The sequence below is a fragment of the Lepidochelys kempii genome, chromosome 2 (assembly GCF_965140285.1).
Source record: "Lepidochelys kempii isolate rLepKem1 chromosome 2, rLepKem1.hap1, whole genome shotgun sequence".
Classification (NCBI taxonomy): domain Eukaryota; kingdom Metazoa; phylum Chordata; order Testudines; family Cheloniidae; genus Lepidochelys; species Lepidochelys kempii.
In genome coordinates, this window is record NC_136381.1 from 56,635,874 (window position 1) to 56,654,179 (window position 18,306).

Below are 18,306 nucleotides of genomic sequence, written 5' to 3' on the forward strand. Positions count from 1 at the left end.
CGAACCTGAACTGGTAGCAGCCCATAAACCTACACAAGAGGCTCAGCCGGAGCCTGAATCCCAACATAGTGCACCAGCGGAGAGCGGTTCACAGTCAATGGAAATAGCCTCATCCCCTACATCACTTCCAGAGGGACCAAGCCTAGGTCCACAATCCCATGAGGAACTGATGTCTCCAACATCAAGGGAACAGTTCCAGACCGAACAGGAAGCAGATGAAAGCCTCCAGAGAGCTTGGACGGTGGCACAGAGCAACCCACCGCCTCTCAGCTCTTCTAATCGATCCAGGTTTGTTGTAGAAAGAGGACTTTTATACAAGGAAACTCTTTCTGGTGGACACCAAGAAGACTGGCATCCTCAGAGACAGTTGGTAGTTCCAACTAAATATCGGGCCAAGCTCTTGAGCTTAGCCCATAATCACCCTAGTGGCCATGCTGGGGTGAACAGGACCAAAGACCGTTTGTGGGGGTCATTCCACTGGGAGGGAATGGGCAAGGATGTTTCTACCTATGTCCGGTCTTGTGAGGTGTGCCAAAGAGTGGGAAAACCTCAAGACCAGGTCAAAGCCCCTCTCCAGCCACTCCCCATCATTGAAGTTCCATTTCAGCGAGTAGCTGTGGATATTCTGGGTCCTTTTCCGAAAAAGACACCCAGAGGAAAGCAGTACATACTGACTTCCATGGATTTTGCCACCCGATGGCCGGAAGCAGTAGCTCTAAGCAACACCAGGGCTAAAAGTGTGTGCCAGGCAATAGCAGACATTTTTGCCAGGGTAGGTTGGCCCTCCGACATCCTCACGGATGCAGGGACTAATTTCCTGGCAGGAACTATGGAAAACCTTTGGGAAGCTCATGGGGTAAATCACTTGGTTGCCACTCCTTACCACCGTCAAACAAATGGCATGGTAGAGAAGTTTAATGGAACTTTGGGGGCCATGATACGTAAATTCGTAAATGAGCACTCCAATGATTGGGACCTAGTGTTGCAGCAGTTGCTCTTTGCCTACAGAGCTGTACCACACCCCAGTTTAGGGTTTTCCCCATTTAAACTTGTATATGGCCATGAGGTTAAGGGGCCATTGCAGTTGGTGAAGCAGCAATGGGACGGATTTACACCGTCTCCAGGAACTAACATTCTGGACTTTGTAACCAACCTACAAAACACCCTCCGAACCTCTTTAGCCCTTGCTAAAGAAAACTTACAGGATGCTCAAAAAGAGCAAAAAGCCTGGTATGATAAACATGTCAGAGAGCGTTCCTTCAAAGTAGGGGACCAGGTCATGGTCTTAAAGGCGCTCCAGGCCCATAAAATGGAAGCATCGTGGGAAGGGCCATTCACAGTCCAGGAGCGCCTGGGAGCTGTTAATTATCTCATAGCATTCCCCACCTCCAACCGAAAGCCTAAGGTGTACCATATTAATTCTCTAAAGCCCTTTTATTCCAGAGAATTAAAGGTTTGTCAGTTTACAGCCCAGGGAGGAGACGACGCTGAGTGGCCTGAAGGTGTCTACTATGAAGGGAAACGTGCTGGTGGTGTGGAAGAGGTGAACCTCTCCATGACCCTTGGGCGTATGCAGCGACAGCAGATCAAGGAACTGTGCACTAGCTAAGCGCCAACGTTCTCAGCCACCCCAGGACTGACTGAACGGGCATACCACTCCATTGACACAAGTAATGCTCACCCAATTAGGGTCCAACCTTACCGGGTGTCTCCTCAAGCTAAAACGGCTATAGAACGGGAGATCCAGGATATGTTACAGATGGGCGTAATCCGCCCCTCTGGAAGTGCAGGGGCATCTCCAGTGGTTCTAGTTTCCAAACCAGATGGGGAAATACGTTTTTGCGTGGACAACCGTAAGCTAAATGCTGTAACTCGCCCAGACAACTATCCAATGCCACACACAGATGAACTATTAGAGAAACTGGGACGGGCCCAGTTCATCTCTACCTTGGGGTACTGGCAGGTACCGCTAGATGAATCTGCCAAGGAAAGGTCAGCCTTCACCACACATCTCGGGCTGTATGAATTTAATGTACTCCCTTTCGGGCTGCGAAATACACCCGCCACTTTCCAAAGACTTGTAGATGGTCTCCTAGCGGGATCAGGAGAATATGCAGTCGCCTACCTTGACGATGTGGCCATATTTTCGGATTCCTGAGCAGACCACCTGGAACATCTACAAAAAGTCCTTGAGCGCATAAGGGAGGCAGGACTAACTGTTAAGGCTAAGAAGTGTCAAATAGGCCTAAACAGAGTGACTTACCTTGGACACCAGGTGGGTCAAGGAACTATCAGCCCCCTACAGGCCAAAGTGGATGCTATCCAAAAGTGGCCTGTCCCAAAGTCAAAGAAACAGGTTCAATCCTTCTTAGGCTTGGCCGGTTATTACAGACGATTTGTACTGCAATACAGCCAAATCGCCGCCCCACTGACAGACCTAATCAAACAGAAACAGCCAAATGCTGTTCAGTGGACTGAAAAGTGTCAGAAGGCCTTTAACAAGCTTAAAGCAACATTCATGTCTGACCCTGTACTAAGGGCCCCAGACTTTGACAAACCGTTCCTAGTAACCACAGATGCGTCCAATCGTGGTGTGGGAGCAGTTTTAATGCAGAAAGGACCTGATCAAGAATTCCACCCTGTAGTGTTTCTCACCAAAAAACTGTCTGAGAGGTAAAGCAACTGGTCAGTCACTGAAAAAGAATGTTACGCCATTTTCTATGCTCTGGAAAAGCTACGCCCATATGTTTGGGGACGGCGTTTCCACCTGCAAACCAACCATGCTGCACTGAAGTGGCTTCACACTGTCAAAGAAACTAACAAAAAACTTCTTCAGTGGAGTTTAGCTCTCCAAGATTTTAATTTCGACATCCAACACATCTCAGGAGCTTCTAACAAAGTGGCTAATGCACTCTCCCATGAAAGTTTCCCAGAATCAACTGGTTAAAATCGTCCTTGAGATGTAGAAAACATTGTTAGTCTTTATGTACTTGGTAGTATATTTAGAGATGCATGTCTCTTATTAACTCTGTTTTTCCTAGAGCTCCAGGAAGAAATCCCAGCCAGTGTTTCACCCTAGCTGAGATTTGGGGGGCGTGTCATAAATATAAGGGGAAGGGTAAACCCCTTTGAAATCCCTCCTGGCTAGGGGAAAGCTCCTCTCACCTGTAAAGGGTTAAGAAGCTAAAGGTAACCTCACTGGCACCTGACCAAAATGACCAATGAGGAGACAAGATACTTTCAAAAGCTGGGAGGAGGGAGAGAAACAAAGGGTTTCCGTCTGTCTATATGCTGTCTTTGCCGGGGATAGACCAGGAATGGAGTCTTAGAACTTTTAGTAAGTAATCTAGCTAGGTATGCGTTAGTTTATAATTTCTTTAAATGGCTGAGAAAAGAATTGTGCTGAATAGAATAACTATTTCTGTCTGTGTATCTTTTTTGTAACTTAAGGTTTTGCCTAGAGGGGTTCTCTATGTTTTGAATCTAATTACCCTGTAAGGTATCTACTATCCTGATTTTACAGAGGGGATTTCTTTACTTCTATTTCTATTAAAAGTCTTCTTGTAAGAAAACTGAATTTTTTTTCATTGTTCTCAGATCCAAGGGTTTGGGTCTGTGGTCACCTATGCAAATTGGTGAGGCTTTTTATCCAACATTTCCCAGGAAAGGGGGGGGTACAAGTGTTGGGAGGATTGTTCATTGTTCTTAAGATCCAAGGGTCTGGGTCTGTAGTCACCTAGGCAAATTGGTGAGGCTTTTTACCAAACCTTGTCCAGGAAGTGGGGTGCAAGGTTTTGGGAAGTATTTTGGGGGGAAAGACGTTTCCAAACAGCTCTTCCCCAGTAACCAGTATTTGTTTGGTGGTGGTAGCGGCCAATCCAAGGACAAAGGGTGGAATATTTTGTACCTTGGGGAAGTTTTGACCTAAGCTGGTAAAGATAAGCTAAGGAGGTTTTTCATGCAGATCCCCACATCTGTACCCTAGCGTCCAGAGTGGGGAAGGAACCTTGACAACATGATTTTTGACAAATCCTTAGTCTTTATTCATAACTAGGACACTGCCCTGCTATTTGTTTTTTCCTGCAGATTTCCTCTTTAGGAGACTTTGCAATCTCTTAATTAACACCTGACCCAGTATGCAAATAGGCATACAAGACAGAAGTGGCCAGACATGTAGCTGTGTGTATTACCTTAGAAACTATTCCTTTCAGGCAGGAGATACGTCACCTCCTGATGACCTGCCTTAACTCAAGACCACAAGAACATTATTTTCAGAATAGATATAGAACTCCTTAAATATTATCCATTCATACGTTTTTCAATTATTATGATCACCAGTGGCTCTTAGTAGCAATCTCGCATGCCATCCTTTGATAAAGTATTATGTATATATATGAGACCAGGGGATCCCTGTAAAACCCTGTGTATGCCGTGCCCTCTGCCAGTTGGCACCAAGAGGTCCCTGGGTCACACGCTAATTTGCAACCTGTGTCAATTTTATTGACACTTTTTTACCTACTTGTGTCTCCAATTTTGGAGTTCCCTTTAGAGAGAAGAAGGGTGCTCAGTGACAAAGGATGGTCTTGTGATTAAGATGCAGGACTAGGACCCTGAAGATCTGGCTTCAGTTCCACCAGCCTTCCTGAGAGAGCTTAGCCAAGTCCATTTAAATAAAACTCTGTGCCTTAGTTTCCCCTTCTGTAAAAAGGGGGATAATATTCCTTCCTATATCTGCCTTGTATGTTTGGGCCCCGATTCAGCAAAGTATTTAAGCACATGCTTAACTTTAAACACATGAGCATGTGCTTAAGTGCCTTGCTCAATCAGTCTTTTAAATCGTCAACACTTGAGGGGCAAGGATTCATGCTTATTTTGGTTTTGTACAGCAGCTAATATAATGGGGCTTCCATTTCAGATAGGGATTCTAAGCACAGCCCTAATGAGAATAAATAATAATAAAGCACCAAACATGCTACTTTATTTTCCAAGTCCATACTTTTAAGATATTGTTACAGCTCATGCCCAGTTAGTGTGAATTCAGTAAATACCACCAACAGATATGTTCCTTGTAGGGAGGGACTTATAAAATGTATAGGATTCTGCAAGTTGGAGCCATTGGGAAGGCCTTTTTTCATTTGGTCAAAATTGACAAAAACCACATTTTCACAGAACTGTATTTTGTAAATACTGAGTTATGCTACTATCTTTGTAAGCATAAGTTGTGTGTTAATATATAAAATACAGATGTCTGGATATAAAGTTATTCATGGATATTTTAAGCGTTTGCAGGATCAATGCCTAAATGTAAAAATTAACACTGATGCAATGTTAAGGGAGAAAAAACAGGAACTTAGTAGATAAGACTGCTCCCACAATACTCACCTACATCTTATATATTTTATGGTACATACTAAGAACAAACAATCCATACTTTCAGACCGTTGTCACAATTCACGCTCAGTTCACGCATTGACCTGTTTCCCCATTTCTGAAACCAGCGGCACCTCTCTGCCAAGCAGTAGCAGATATCATGCTTCGCAGGTCAGTTTACCAGTGGAGAAGAAAATTAGTGATGTGAAGTTTGGCTATATTTTAAGTATAATTTGCTTTTATACAAACACACACACACAGAGAGTACTGAAATGAGATGGTCAAACAGTATACACAGTATTCTTTCTTTCAGGAATCTCCGCCCAGCACCAATGCCCAGCGAGAATCACTGCCTCTAATCAGAGCCTAAGGCAAGGAGCACACTCTTCTGTCATTCACATAGCTCCCTCTACCCAAAATCTTGCATAAGCAAAAACTATCACCACCATATACATTTCTTTCAAGACTAAAAATTTGCTCAGATGCTATGAAAAAGAACATGAAAGACTGAGTGTAATTGTTGCGTCTGGTGCTGCCTGTCATAACAGACACCATCCCCAGTCAGGATCCCATTCCCTTCCCACTATATGAACAAATAAACAAAGTATTATTGAACCTGACCCATTCTGTAAACTCATAACAATCATATACTGCACTGAAACTACAATGGGTTCATTCTTTAGAATGGGCAGTTAACATATTCCATGCAGTCACTTCTGGTAAAGCTTGCCACAGTTTGCCCCCATTCAGTTGTGAGTCCCAAATTAAAATAATATTCAATTTGCCTGCCCCACTTCTCAAATTATTATTGCGGGAAGCAATAAATACATAAATGAATAAACAAACCCCAGCCTTAACAGAGACATACTGCAGATTGTAATAGATACTCCTGAATGTGTTTAAAAATACTAATTCAGGTACCAGGTGACCTTAAGTGCAGCTTCATACTGAAGCCACTCTTCAAATATGGCATTCTGGGATTCCATTTTCACCAAGCCTTTCCCTCACACACCTTCACATGACACCATCACACCTACCTTATGTTGTCTTTGTTAAGTGCCAACATTGTACTCTATGTTGGCTCCATGTACGAAGGATTGGGGACCTGCTATTGTCTTTAGCAACTTTGGCAGATGGCAGCCTGCTACCCCTTAAAAGTCTTTGTGGCAGTGACCCTCACCCTGAAATGCTCTTTGGCAGTCCTGTGCAGCATCACCCCTTTCAGACCCAGGAGCATTCTTCCTTGAGTTCCCTTTCTGGTGAGCCCCCTCACCAGGTCCCCCTGAGACCCTTCCCTTTGGGAGCTCTGTCTGTCTGGGGGCTGTTCCTCATGCCCAGGTGCTTCCCTGCTTAAACAACTGCCTCCCAGTTACTCAGTGAGTTAATTAGTCCCAACTGAACTTGAGTTGCCGCATTTGCCCTTGTGGAGCCTGTCAGAGGTAGGGTGAGCACTGTACCCATAATCTAATCTAGGACATTAGGACAGTAAGCACCCACCACCACTGCAGTTGGGAACATCACACAGCTCTGGTCTGCTGTTGCCTCTGTCAGTGCCCTGGGGCAGAGACGTGTGCCATCAGCTCTAGTGAGCGGCTGCTAGTGTAAAACTAAGACTCAAGACCCTTAAAAAATAAGGATGAAAATCTGTAACCTTTATTTACATGAACAATCCCTAGTCCCAAATATTTCCACTGATGTCCATAGGATCTATTCATGTGATCACAAATTACTCATGTTAGAGAGACATGGTGTGAGAGGCAGGAGATATGGTTCTGTACTGACTTGCTGTGTGACCTTGGGCAAGTCATGTCACCTTTCAGTGCCTGTTTCCCTTCTTGTCTATTTAGTGTATAAGCTCTCCAGGACAGGAACTCTTGTCTCACCATGTGTTTATACAATGTCTAGTGCAAAGGGGCTGTGGTTTTAGTTGGGGCCCTGTAAACACTATTGTAATGCAAATTATGATGTAAGCAAAGATTATCAGACCAGACCCTAAAAGGGAAGTTAGTAATTTTCTCATTCTCTCAGACAGCACACAAAATACAGCCTCTCCTTCTGAAGAAACATATTAAAATGGCTTCTGCTGACCCTCCTCAGTATATCAGATAGGCTCAGCCAATCAGGGAGCAATGTAATTGTAACTATGTTATTTCCACATATGTGCACAAACTCAGTGTACAACTGACTCTTGAATGACAAGTAAATTGTAAATTTATGTGGCTTAATTCCTTGAACAGCCTCAGCCTAAATAATTTAACTTTACAGGAAAACCTTGTGCTTCTCAAACATGCTCAGTTTTGTTAAACCAAAGGAAATGCATTACTCTAGAACATCATTTCACGTCCCATATTTATTTTTCTGAGCCCACATACAAGCATATGATACAAAAAAAATACTAGCATACTGCTGTACATCAGCTGTGTGACATATGGAGAGAAAACGGTATATGAAAATCAAAGGAGGAGAGCATCCAAACTACAAAATGGTCACAGGAAGCAGTACTAATCACTGCTGGAAAGAAATTGGGCTAAAAGACAAGCAACTTTACAAACACAAGGTGAAATTCACCCCTGTGCACAGGGTCCTCACAAGGTCAATGCACACTTAAATCCCACATCAGCCCTATGTTGAGGTCTTAAGTTATGTGATAGGTCTTTTATTGGCCCTCTGTACAGGAGTGGATTTCAGCCATGATGAAGAGCACTTTAGCGCAGTGAGAATGAGTAGCCTATCAAGCAGTTAATCATAAGGCTAACAAAAGCTACTTAGTATTACAGTTTTAGTGACAGACTTATGCTCTACCTAGCAACCTGAACTTTCCTGAATAGTGTTATCCATAAACTGTTCATTCAGGTAGATATATTTCTCTGCTACTCAGTGTTCATGTTAATGTGAAGTGTTGTTTTAACTCTGCCCTCTGGTAGACAATCTCAAATCACATAGGCCACTACATATTTACTATAGAAACTATGTCATTCAATAAATATTCCAGGTTTGAGAACAGTTTGAAATCACATGGCAAATAAATTGTGTCACACCATTTTTAACCACACTAGCTACCCTGAGGAGGATACTCCCTTTGTCTCAGATTGAGAGCAGAAACGTTTAATTTGTGAGAGTTTCAATGACAATTCAACTGGATTCTCAAAGTGCAGCCCTAGCAGAGTACTGACATCTGGTGGTCATTTCAGGTCTTCCCAGCAGTACATGCTGCTGTTGGCAGGCAATGAATGTGTGTAATCTCAAGGGCACTAAAGATCAAGGATAGATAACAGGGAGTGAAACTATACAGCCTGACCAATCATTAGTCTTCATCATAAATATACATACAAATTGGTAGTGTGGGCTGGACACTTGTGCTAACAGAAAACATTTCTCTAGGAAGACAACTTTATGCAGGGAAAGAAGGTGAAATTCATTCTGCATAGGCTATATTTAAATTATGTTAATTTTAGAATGATTTGAACAGATATTTTAATGTTATACTTTCAAACTCCTCAGAAATATGGCATGCTACTGAAGCACCCAGTGATGCATATTGTTTTGTGGAATTTGCCAGATACAAAGTAAATAGAGATATGCTGCAATATACAAACAACAAAGCAAGAGTCATTTAAAGCTCACAAAACGTTAACAGTGTTACTGGATTAAATTTACTCTAGCAATACTAAGTTTTTGTAAACAGAGCACATTCAATTTATCAAGATGTCCAAAACAATTGGGTCATTAAATGGAATTATATGAAACTGTCTTTTACCATCAACAGACAAACAAACAAGTGTTGTTTCCTATGTATGAATGTTTCTTACTAATGAAAAGAAGCAGTAAGATTTGGGCCATCTTCTGTTAAACACTTAACACTCTGTTAAATTATAACCAGCAATGTTCAATGAACAAATTATCCCTTTCAACATCTGCTTGACACCAAAACTATCCAGCTAAAATCCATATCTGCTCATTTCAAATGACGATTAGAATTCAACCAGACATTACTAGAGATAGACCACAGCAAACAACTAAAGTTTGTGGGCATTGGGATATAGGAGTTTGATTCAGGCCCATTACTAGATATTACAGTAACGTTTTGTCTACTAAAACAACAATGAGTCTGGTGGCACACTAAAGACTAACAGATTTACTTGGGCATAAGCTTCCATGGGCTAGAACCCACTCATCAGATGCATGGAGTGAAAATTACAGATGCAGGCATTATTATATTGACACATGAAGAGAAGGGAGTTACCTCACAAGTGGAGAACGAATGCTGACAGGGCCAATTCGATCAGGGTGGATGTAGTCCACTCCTAATAATAGATGAGGAGGTGTCAATTCTAGGAGAGGCAAAGCTGCTTTTTTAATGAGCCAGCCACTCCCAGTCCCTATTCAGGCCCAAATTAATGGTGTTAAATTTGCAAATGAATTTTAGTTCTGCTGTTTCTCTTTGAAATCTGTTTCTGAAGTTTTTTTTGTTCAAGTATAGCTACTTTTAAATCTGTTAGAGAATATCCAGGAAGATTGAAGTGTTCTCCTACTGGCTTTTGTATGTTACCATTCCTGATGTCCGATTTGTGTCCATCTATTCTTTTGCGTAGGGACTGTCCGGTTTGGCCAATGTACATGGCAGAGGGGCATTGCTGGCACATGATGTCATATATAACATTAGTAGATGTGCAGGTGAATGAGTCTCTGATGGTGTGGTGATGTGGTTGGGTCCTCTGATGGTGTCGCTAGAGTAGATATGGGGACAGAGTAGGCAATGAGGTTTGCTACAGGGATTGGTTCCTGGGTTAGTGTTTCTGTGGTGTGGTGTGTAGTTGCTGGTGAGTATTTGCTTCAAGTTGGGGGGCTTTCTGTAAGTGAGGTCTGGCCTGCCTCCCAAGATCTGTGAGAGTGAGGGATCGTTTTCCAGGGTAGGTTGTAGATCGTTGATAATGTGCTGGAGAGGTTTTAGCTGGGGGCTGTACGTGATGGCCAGTAGTGTTCTGTTATTTTCTTTGTTGGGCCTGTCCTGTAGTAGGTGATTTCTGGGTACCTGTCTCGCTCTGTCAATCTCTTTCCTCACTTCCCCAGGTGGGTACTGTAGTTTTAAGAATGCCTGATAGAGATCTTGTAGGTGTTTGTCTCTGTCTGAGGGATTGGAGCAAATGCGGTTGTGTCTTAGGGCTTGGCTGTAAACAATGGATCGTGTGATGTGTCCTGGATGGAAGCTGGAGGCATGTAGATAAGTATAGTGGTCAGTAGGTTTCCGATATAGGGTGGTGTTTATGTGACCATCACTTATTTGCACTGTAGTGTCCAGGAATTGGGTCTCTTGTGTGGACTGGTCCAGGCTGAGGTTGATGGTGGGGTGGAAGTTGTTGAAATCCAGGTGGAATTCTTCAAGGGCCTCCTTCCCGTGGGTCCATATGGTGAAGATGTCATCAATGTAGTGCAAGTTGAGGAGGGGCACTACAGGACAAGGGCTGAGGAAGCATTGTTCTAAGTCAGCCATAAAAATGGTGGCATACTGTGAGGCCATGCAGGTACCCAGAGCAGTGCCACTGACTTGACGGTATAAGATGTCCCCAAATCTGAAATGGTTGTGGGTGAGAACAAAGTCACAAAGCTCAGCCACCAGGCATACTGTGGCCTCATCAGGGATACTGTTCTTGACAGCTTATAGTCCATCCTCATGTGGAATATTGGTGTAAAGAGCTTCTACATCCATGGTGGCCAAGATGGTGTTTTCAGGAAGATCATCAATGCACTGTAGTTTCCTCAAGAAGTTGGTGGTGTCTCGAAGACTGCTAGGAGAGCTGGTAGCATAGGGTCTGAGAAGAGGGTCCAAATAGCCAAATAATCCTGCTGTAAGAGTACTCATGCCTGAGATGATGGGGCATCCAGGGTTTCCAGGTTTATGGATCTTGGGTAGCAGATAGAATACTGACTGACACACAAACAAAATCTGGCCTCAGATAGGTGCACAACTGCCACAGGGATGACAGGGAGTTGGGTCAGGTTGAACAATGCATCCATCAGTAGCCATTGACTGGTGGATTGCATTAAAGCATCTGTGTTATTTAAATTGTTTCTTCAAATCCAAACTGTAGCTTTATGAAGAAACTGCAATACAAATTTGCTATTCCCAGGTTGTACAAACAATTTTCACCAAGTTGTAACCTCTCAGTAAATAAGTAGACCAGGCTGGAAAATTACCCACTTTGAATCTTTTTGTTAGCTAAAAAACTTGACAGATGTCTGACTCTTTTCCACTAATAAAAAACAAACAAAAATGAAGCTATCCTCAGAAAATCTTACTCATATAAAAAGCTATTTTTAGTGAATAAGATATTTTCCGATAGGTTGTGGCACTTATGGGCAATATTTTCACACATGTAATTACTTACATACAATTACACCCACCTAATTTGTAGGCAAAAATATCCAAGGTATGTAGGCAAATTGGTTATTTGAGTGCACACAGCCCATGCAGGGGATTTTCAAAGAGACAAGTGGAAGTTAGGTGCCTGAATCTCAATGGGAGTTGAGAGCCTACCTGCTAGTTATGTCTTTAAAAAAATCTCCTCTTATGTCTTCCCAAATTAGCTGATTTTCACACACCCACTTCAGGTATCTTCCCAAATAAATGAAACTCATGCTACTATTTGAACCTCCATATGAGAACCTGGCCCTATAGGGCTATTTCCTAAGACAGTCATAATGGCCCCATTGCAAATCAATGGCAGTTGATCTTGGTGAAATTCTCTCCCATGCAAAGGACAGGCACAAGGACTATGGGCCACTTAAGTCCCACTTAAATCCTGTTTTCAGGGCTCAAGCGGAGCCCTGGTGCTGGTCTTCTGCACACTGAAGAATTTCACCCACAATGAGCACCTGTCGCATTGCTGCATGAATACCAATTCAATAGAAGTTCTAAAATTACATCAGTCATTTGGTAAAAGAGACAGAAACAAGGATTCTTCTAAGAAAACATTGCCACAGGATCTACAGCTCCTCATCTGAAAAGAACATATTTTATTTTCTTTATTGTCCCCACAACATTTATTATCTACAAGTATTTCAGCTTTTCCAATACATGTATGTCATTGTAGGAGACTATTATTCTGTGACAATGTTCTGCTCCATGAATCTTTCATATATGTTTATCTTGGAGATTTTCCTGGGGGTTAGAGGTGTTCCCCACCCACAACCAGGCAAATTAGAGTTTAAAAATAAGGTTGTCTTGTTCTAATTGACAACATCATGTTGACAAATCTCTTCCGAAGACACGTGAAAGCAAAATAACCCATTCCCGCTAGCAAGCCAACCAACATGGTCGTACCAAGAACTCTTGGTGCCCTTTTCTTGGCCACCCGGAACGCAGTTGGCAGAACTGCTGAGATTAATATGTTGTTGACATGTCCTAAAACTTTGTTAAATGTTTTTCTCTTCAAGACACGTTCATAATAGGCTTCCAAGTTGGGTCGTTTTCCATTTCCCCAGTTTCTTCTTGCAAACCCCAGAAACTTCAGGCGATGTAATGTAACAGCAAGCGATACATCTGCCAAACTAAAGAATTCGCCACACAGCCAAGGCTGCTGTCCATCTTCTAATCAGAGATAAACACACAAAGAATTAGGAGCTAACGAAGTACAAGGTATGTGGAAGGTTGCCTGGTCTATTACATGTATGTTTACTGCTAGTACATAAACAGATTCATAAACAACAATAGTACTTTTAAAAATCTGATTTAATAGCTAACTTCCTTCTCCAACCCCTTCCATAGTCTATACAATGCTGCAAAGTCTACCTCCCAGTTGCCCAGTAAGATCCACACTTCAGTTTGGTACTTTGAGACTCATTTTTTTGCTCCCAATTAAATTTTCTCAGGACTAAATTAACTCAATAGAGGTGAAGGGAAACAAGGGAACTACAAGGGCTGCAGGTCCCGCTGGCAAAGGCGTGATAGAATGACACAAACAGGATGACACTATTTAAAAAAACTCAAATAGGAGCTGCTTACATCTGATGAAAATTTTCCAAGCAAAAGAAAATTAACCTGTTGATCTGGCCATTAAAGGAGCTCTGCATTGACCCATGGCCTACCCAGAACTTTTAAGATCTGACAGTAATTTTTTCAGGATTGCCAATTTAACTACAAGTCCCCTAATTGCCCTCCTAGGACCCAGTCAGCAAGTTACATTCTGCTTAGATCTCAAGTGGAAATGCTCAAGTGAAATACAGTGCTCTCTGCCGTATTTTTTAAATCAAAATAAGTATATGCTCTCTGAGCCAGGGAGATCTGTGGTTATATCTAGAAGGCTGGGGAGAGAGACCTGTGCTGGGAGGGATCAGTTCTGTGCAGCTGAAGAGAAATGTGGAAGTTAATCCTTACAAAAGGAGAATAAAAGGGAAGATCTAAGCAGCTAACTGTGTGAGCAGGAGACTTGTGTGAGGAAGAAGACTAGGAGGGAGGGAGAGATTGGAGTAGTAAAAGGAAGGAATAGAAGGTCAGAGACAGATTGAGAGGTGACTTCATTGTGGTATACAAGTACATTCAGAGGGAGAAAATACCCAGTTCTACAGGGCTCTTTAATCTAGTAGTAAAAGGAATAACAAGAACCAGTGACTAGAAGTTAAAGACAGACAAATTCAAAATAGAAATAAGGCACTCTTTTTTTTTTTTAAAGCAGTGAGGATGATTAACTATTGGAACTACCAAAGGAAGTGGTGATTCTCTGTCTCTTGAAGTCTTCCGATCAAAACTGGATGCCTGTCTGGAAGATATGCTTTATTTAAACACAAGTTCATTGGGCTCCATACAGGGTAACTGCATGAAATTCTATAGCTTGTGTTACACAGGAATTCTGACTAGCTGATCTAATGGTCCCTTCTGGCCTTAAAATCTACGAATCTGTAGCTGGAAAGTCAGAGAGATAGAATAAACAGGTAGAAAAGGAGATCAAAAATATGAAAGGGATTAGAACAGGAAGAAAAACGAAAAACAATACAGTCAAAGCTGTGTTATCTGGCACTTTCCCAACTGGAAAGCTCTAAAAACCATCAATTCTGATAGGGTTGCAGCCAGGTGTCCAGATCCAGGTGGTGCTCACCTCAGGCAGCTCCCCACAAGCGGCGACATGTCCCTGTTACTCCTAGGCAGAGGTGCAGTCAGACAGCTCTGTGCACTGCCCCTACCCGAGTGCTGGCTCCACAACTCGCATTGGTAAGTATAACTCTTAGTTGACCGGAATATTTGACTAGCCAGAACCCTCATTCCCCCAACACGCCAGATAACAAAGCTTTTACTGTATATTAAAAATGGGCTTTACAATTCTGCACATTAATCTTTATTTTTGTTTAGAATTCTGACCAACAGTGAGAAGTGAAATCCGAACTGTCTGGAGGTTTGGTTCAGATGAGCACCCACCCATTTAAGCTTATTCTTATCTTGCTGAAAGTAACATACATTGTGAAATGGAAATGAACTAATTACTTCAGTAAAGACGACTCATAAAACTGCACTGGAAGTCTCATGAGAACACACTTTCCCATGTGTGCTGTGGTTTTACCTGCTTGAGGTTTGGACTGGGAAATACTTAGAACCAGCCTTCTAACTCAATTTCCGAATGACCCCTTCCAAACCCAGCTGGAGCCAGGGTGTGAGAAAGAGCATGAAAATGAAAGAACTGTGAGAATTGAGAAAACATGTTTTTATGGTATCTATGGCCTAACCAAAGCAAGAACCAGACATCTCACAAGAAAGCCTGTAATCATGAGATTTTTCTGGTCTATTTGCAGACTCAAGAGGTTTAGATAGCTTAGATGAAGTTCAGAGAAGCATCTGATTTGTCAGAAGTCTGACATGCAGCCAAATGCCACCTCCCTTCCCCTGCTATACTCTTGTCAAATCTCAAGCTAAGTGATGTCATGCCAGGTCACTGTTTGGATGAAAGATCTCTATGAGAAAACAAAGTACCTCACGAAGTAGTGTTGGTACATCTCATTTGTTCACTGGAATGTTATCATCTGATCACTAGAGCTGCTCTTCATGATGTGGGGGGTGGGGGGAGTTTGGAGACAGAGGAAATTGGAAGTGAATCTCAAGAAAGAAAAACCACGAGAAACCGTCATAAAAATGTTTGTATTTGGTTAAACAGCTCATTCTCAGCACTAGAATGATATTAAGATTTCTGAATTCAGTTTTTTAATCAATTTGGGTAACTCTTCAACAAGGAGTCCAGAAAGTTCTAGGCTTGATTATGGTTTACAAATGCAAGAAACTCTAGAGCATCTGGATGAAATTCCAGAGGGTATAGATGAATCCTCAAGGGTTTGGTAATGGAATGAAATTCTTTGCTCGTGTAACTCCACTGGCATTGTGGCAGTACAGAATTTGGCCAAAAGATTTATTCACTATTGTACCATTCATTGGTTTTAATCCGGCCTGTATTGATAGAGACTAAAAGCTGTTACCATCTGACTTCTGATTTGCTATCTATGTGAAGTGAGCTAGTTGTCTGAGTTCTGTTCTCAGTGAGTAGGAGTTCACTTACATAACACGGTTAATACCAACTAGCATCCTTATTGGTAGTCTCAGTAGAAGGGTGAAGGATTGAGAGCTTGATCCAGCTCCCAGTAAAGTGAGAGGAGAGGCTCCCATTGATTTCTGTGGGAGCTGGATCAGAATCTGGATTACCACAAAGAATGAGCTTTCTTTAAAAAGGATCGGCTAAGGTTAGGACATAGTGGCACAAAAGCGTGAGGGAACTTGCACTGCCGCTGTTCTGCAGTGTTTTTGTTCTGTGACTAGAGGCCTTTAATCTCCAGGACTGTCAGTTATGTACCTATCTCCATCACAACGGTTTAAATTCAGCATGGTATTTAAGCATATGCCTAACTTGAAGCACATGAGGCCTACTGACGTGTTTAAAGTTAGGCACGAACTTGTTATGTTGAATTGGGACCTCAAGCAATTTATGAAATGTTTTTTTAAAAGCAGTATGGAATGTTGTGGCTAATCATGCTGAAAATGTGTGATCAAGGTCTCAAAAGCACACTTAGAAGTGCTCATATATGCTCCTAATGACAGTAGCTTGCATTAGACTAAATTAGTATTGAAAGCCATATTTGACAGGCTCAGTGCAGTTAGATGGCTATAAATTAAAACGGATACATCAAGAAGTATCATACAGAACAAATGCTGCTATCTGGATGAATCAATTGTGTTAAACATAACTGTCAATAGAATTAAATAGGAATAATCCCTTACCTGGTGTTTCTTCATTTCTCCTTTGTAACTCAGTCTCCACCTGATCCAAAACTTTTTCCAATTCATCAAGTATTTTCTTCAGGTACTTTATATTATCATGGTCCAGCAGCTTAGACTGCAAATATACATAAGTTATAGTTTTAAACAATCATACATATATATTATAGTTAGCGTTTTCGGAAGAAGATTCATTTTGGGATTATAGTACATATTCATAAAATGTGCACATTTTCCCATCACAGTTAAAAGCCAAGTGGAAGCTATTGGCAATACACATATTAGTAACGACTCTAAGAACAGAAAAAAATTATTTCCAGCATGGAGATACTCTGAGTGCTTAATCTTGCAATGGGGTGAGTGCTCTCACTTCAGTCCAGCAAAGCACTCACGTACAGGCTTAACTTTGAAGTCAGTGGCATATTAAGGTTCTTTAAATTAAGCATGTATTGAAGTGTTCTGCTGGATGGGAGACGAAGTGCTAAACGTTTTGCAGGGCTGTCTCCCTGAATGAGCACACTGATAATGACAGGTGAATCATTCCAGGAGAAGTCCAATATTACCAACCAATTAGTTTAGCGGTGGGATACCATTAATTTACTCACCTTAAGGCGCTTCTGTTTTGCTATATAAGCATCTTGGAGGTCTGGATTTTCTTTAGCAAGCTTCTTTAGTTCCGATTCTGTGTTACCTATCTGGCCTAATAAAACACAAACAGGAATTATATAAAATCACCCACTATATTCATGTTTTCATCCACAAAAATTAATGAGTAAGTAGAGTTAAAAAATGCTACAAAACATATGTCATTTTAAATGAGAAGTGGTTTCTGAATGAAGTTTCCATGTCAAGTGGCTCAGAGATATCACAGTTTGGAGTAGTGGTATGATGAATTAACAAGCGGCCCCAAAACATTTTCTACTCCCTATTTTGTGATTAATTCTATAAACCAGGCACTTGCTTCCAGGGAGAAAGAATGAAGGACTGGGGAAGCTATTCATTTGTTCTTTCAGTAAACCCAACTTCTTTGTTACTCATTACCAAAGAGGGAAGGAAAATGGCACATGGCAACAAATGTAGTAAACAGCTGTATCTTCGCAGCAAATGCTTATACTTTGTTCCTGAAAAATATTTGCCACCAAGTTTTCAAAGGTGGTCTCTAATTTTGTGTGAGCAGTTTCTGGGTGCCCAAGTTTGGACACCTGGGACTGGAGCACCCACAGCTCCCTTTAAGTTTGATTGGTGTTCTGAGTACTGAGCAGTTCTTAAAAAAATCAAGGCACAAAGGGCCAAATTTTTACAGGTATTTATGCATCTAAAGTTCTTTGTCTATCTGCACCTTTTGAAAATCTGGCCCAAAGTGTTCCGAGTTGGTCAAAATTTGAGACACCTAAAATCAGCAGCCCCTTTTGAAAATGTTGGGCAGGGTGTATATTTGCTATAGGCTAGCAAAAGGTTCTGCTTGTGTAATGCGAAGAAGAAGTGTGAGTGAAGACCCTATAGTGACATTATCATTATTTATTTGTATTACAGAGGGGATAACTTTTTCATTTTTAAACAAGTGTGTAGTTTGTTTGGACCTTGGAAGAGACTCCACCAGCTCACAAACCCATGATGTCAAAAGTTAGGCTCAGAGTAAGCAAGTTTTTATTAAACACATATCTCCAGTAATAAAAAACTGAACACAG

At 41.7% G+C, this 18,306-nt stretch overlaps 1 protein-coding gene across 7 annotated transcripts in view; it reads right to left on the reverse strand.

The window, feature by feature from the left end:
• Positions 1-7,702: 7,702 nt before the first annotated feature.
• Positions 7,703-18,306, reverse strand: part of GDAP1 (ganglioside induced differentiation associated protein 1) — a 54,550-nt gene continuing 43,946 nt past the window's right edge. For all 7 annotated transcript variants that reach the window (XM_073330801.1, XM_073330803.1, XM_073330799.1 and 4 more), the window contains exons 4-6: positions 17,224-17,318; positions 16,622-16,736; positions 7,703-12,958 (exon numbers count right to left, since the gene is read on the reverse strand). In XM_073330801.1, the coding sequence (XP_073186902.1) occupies positions 12,576-12,958; positions 16,622-16,736; positions 17,224-17,318 (593 nt within the window). In that variant the 3' untranslated portion in view covers positions 7,703-12,575. The remainder of the gene's footprint in view (positions 12,959-16,621; positions 16,737-17,223; positions 17,319-18,306) is intronic.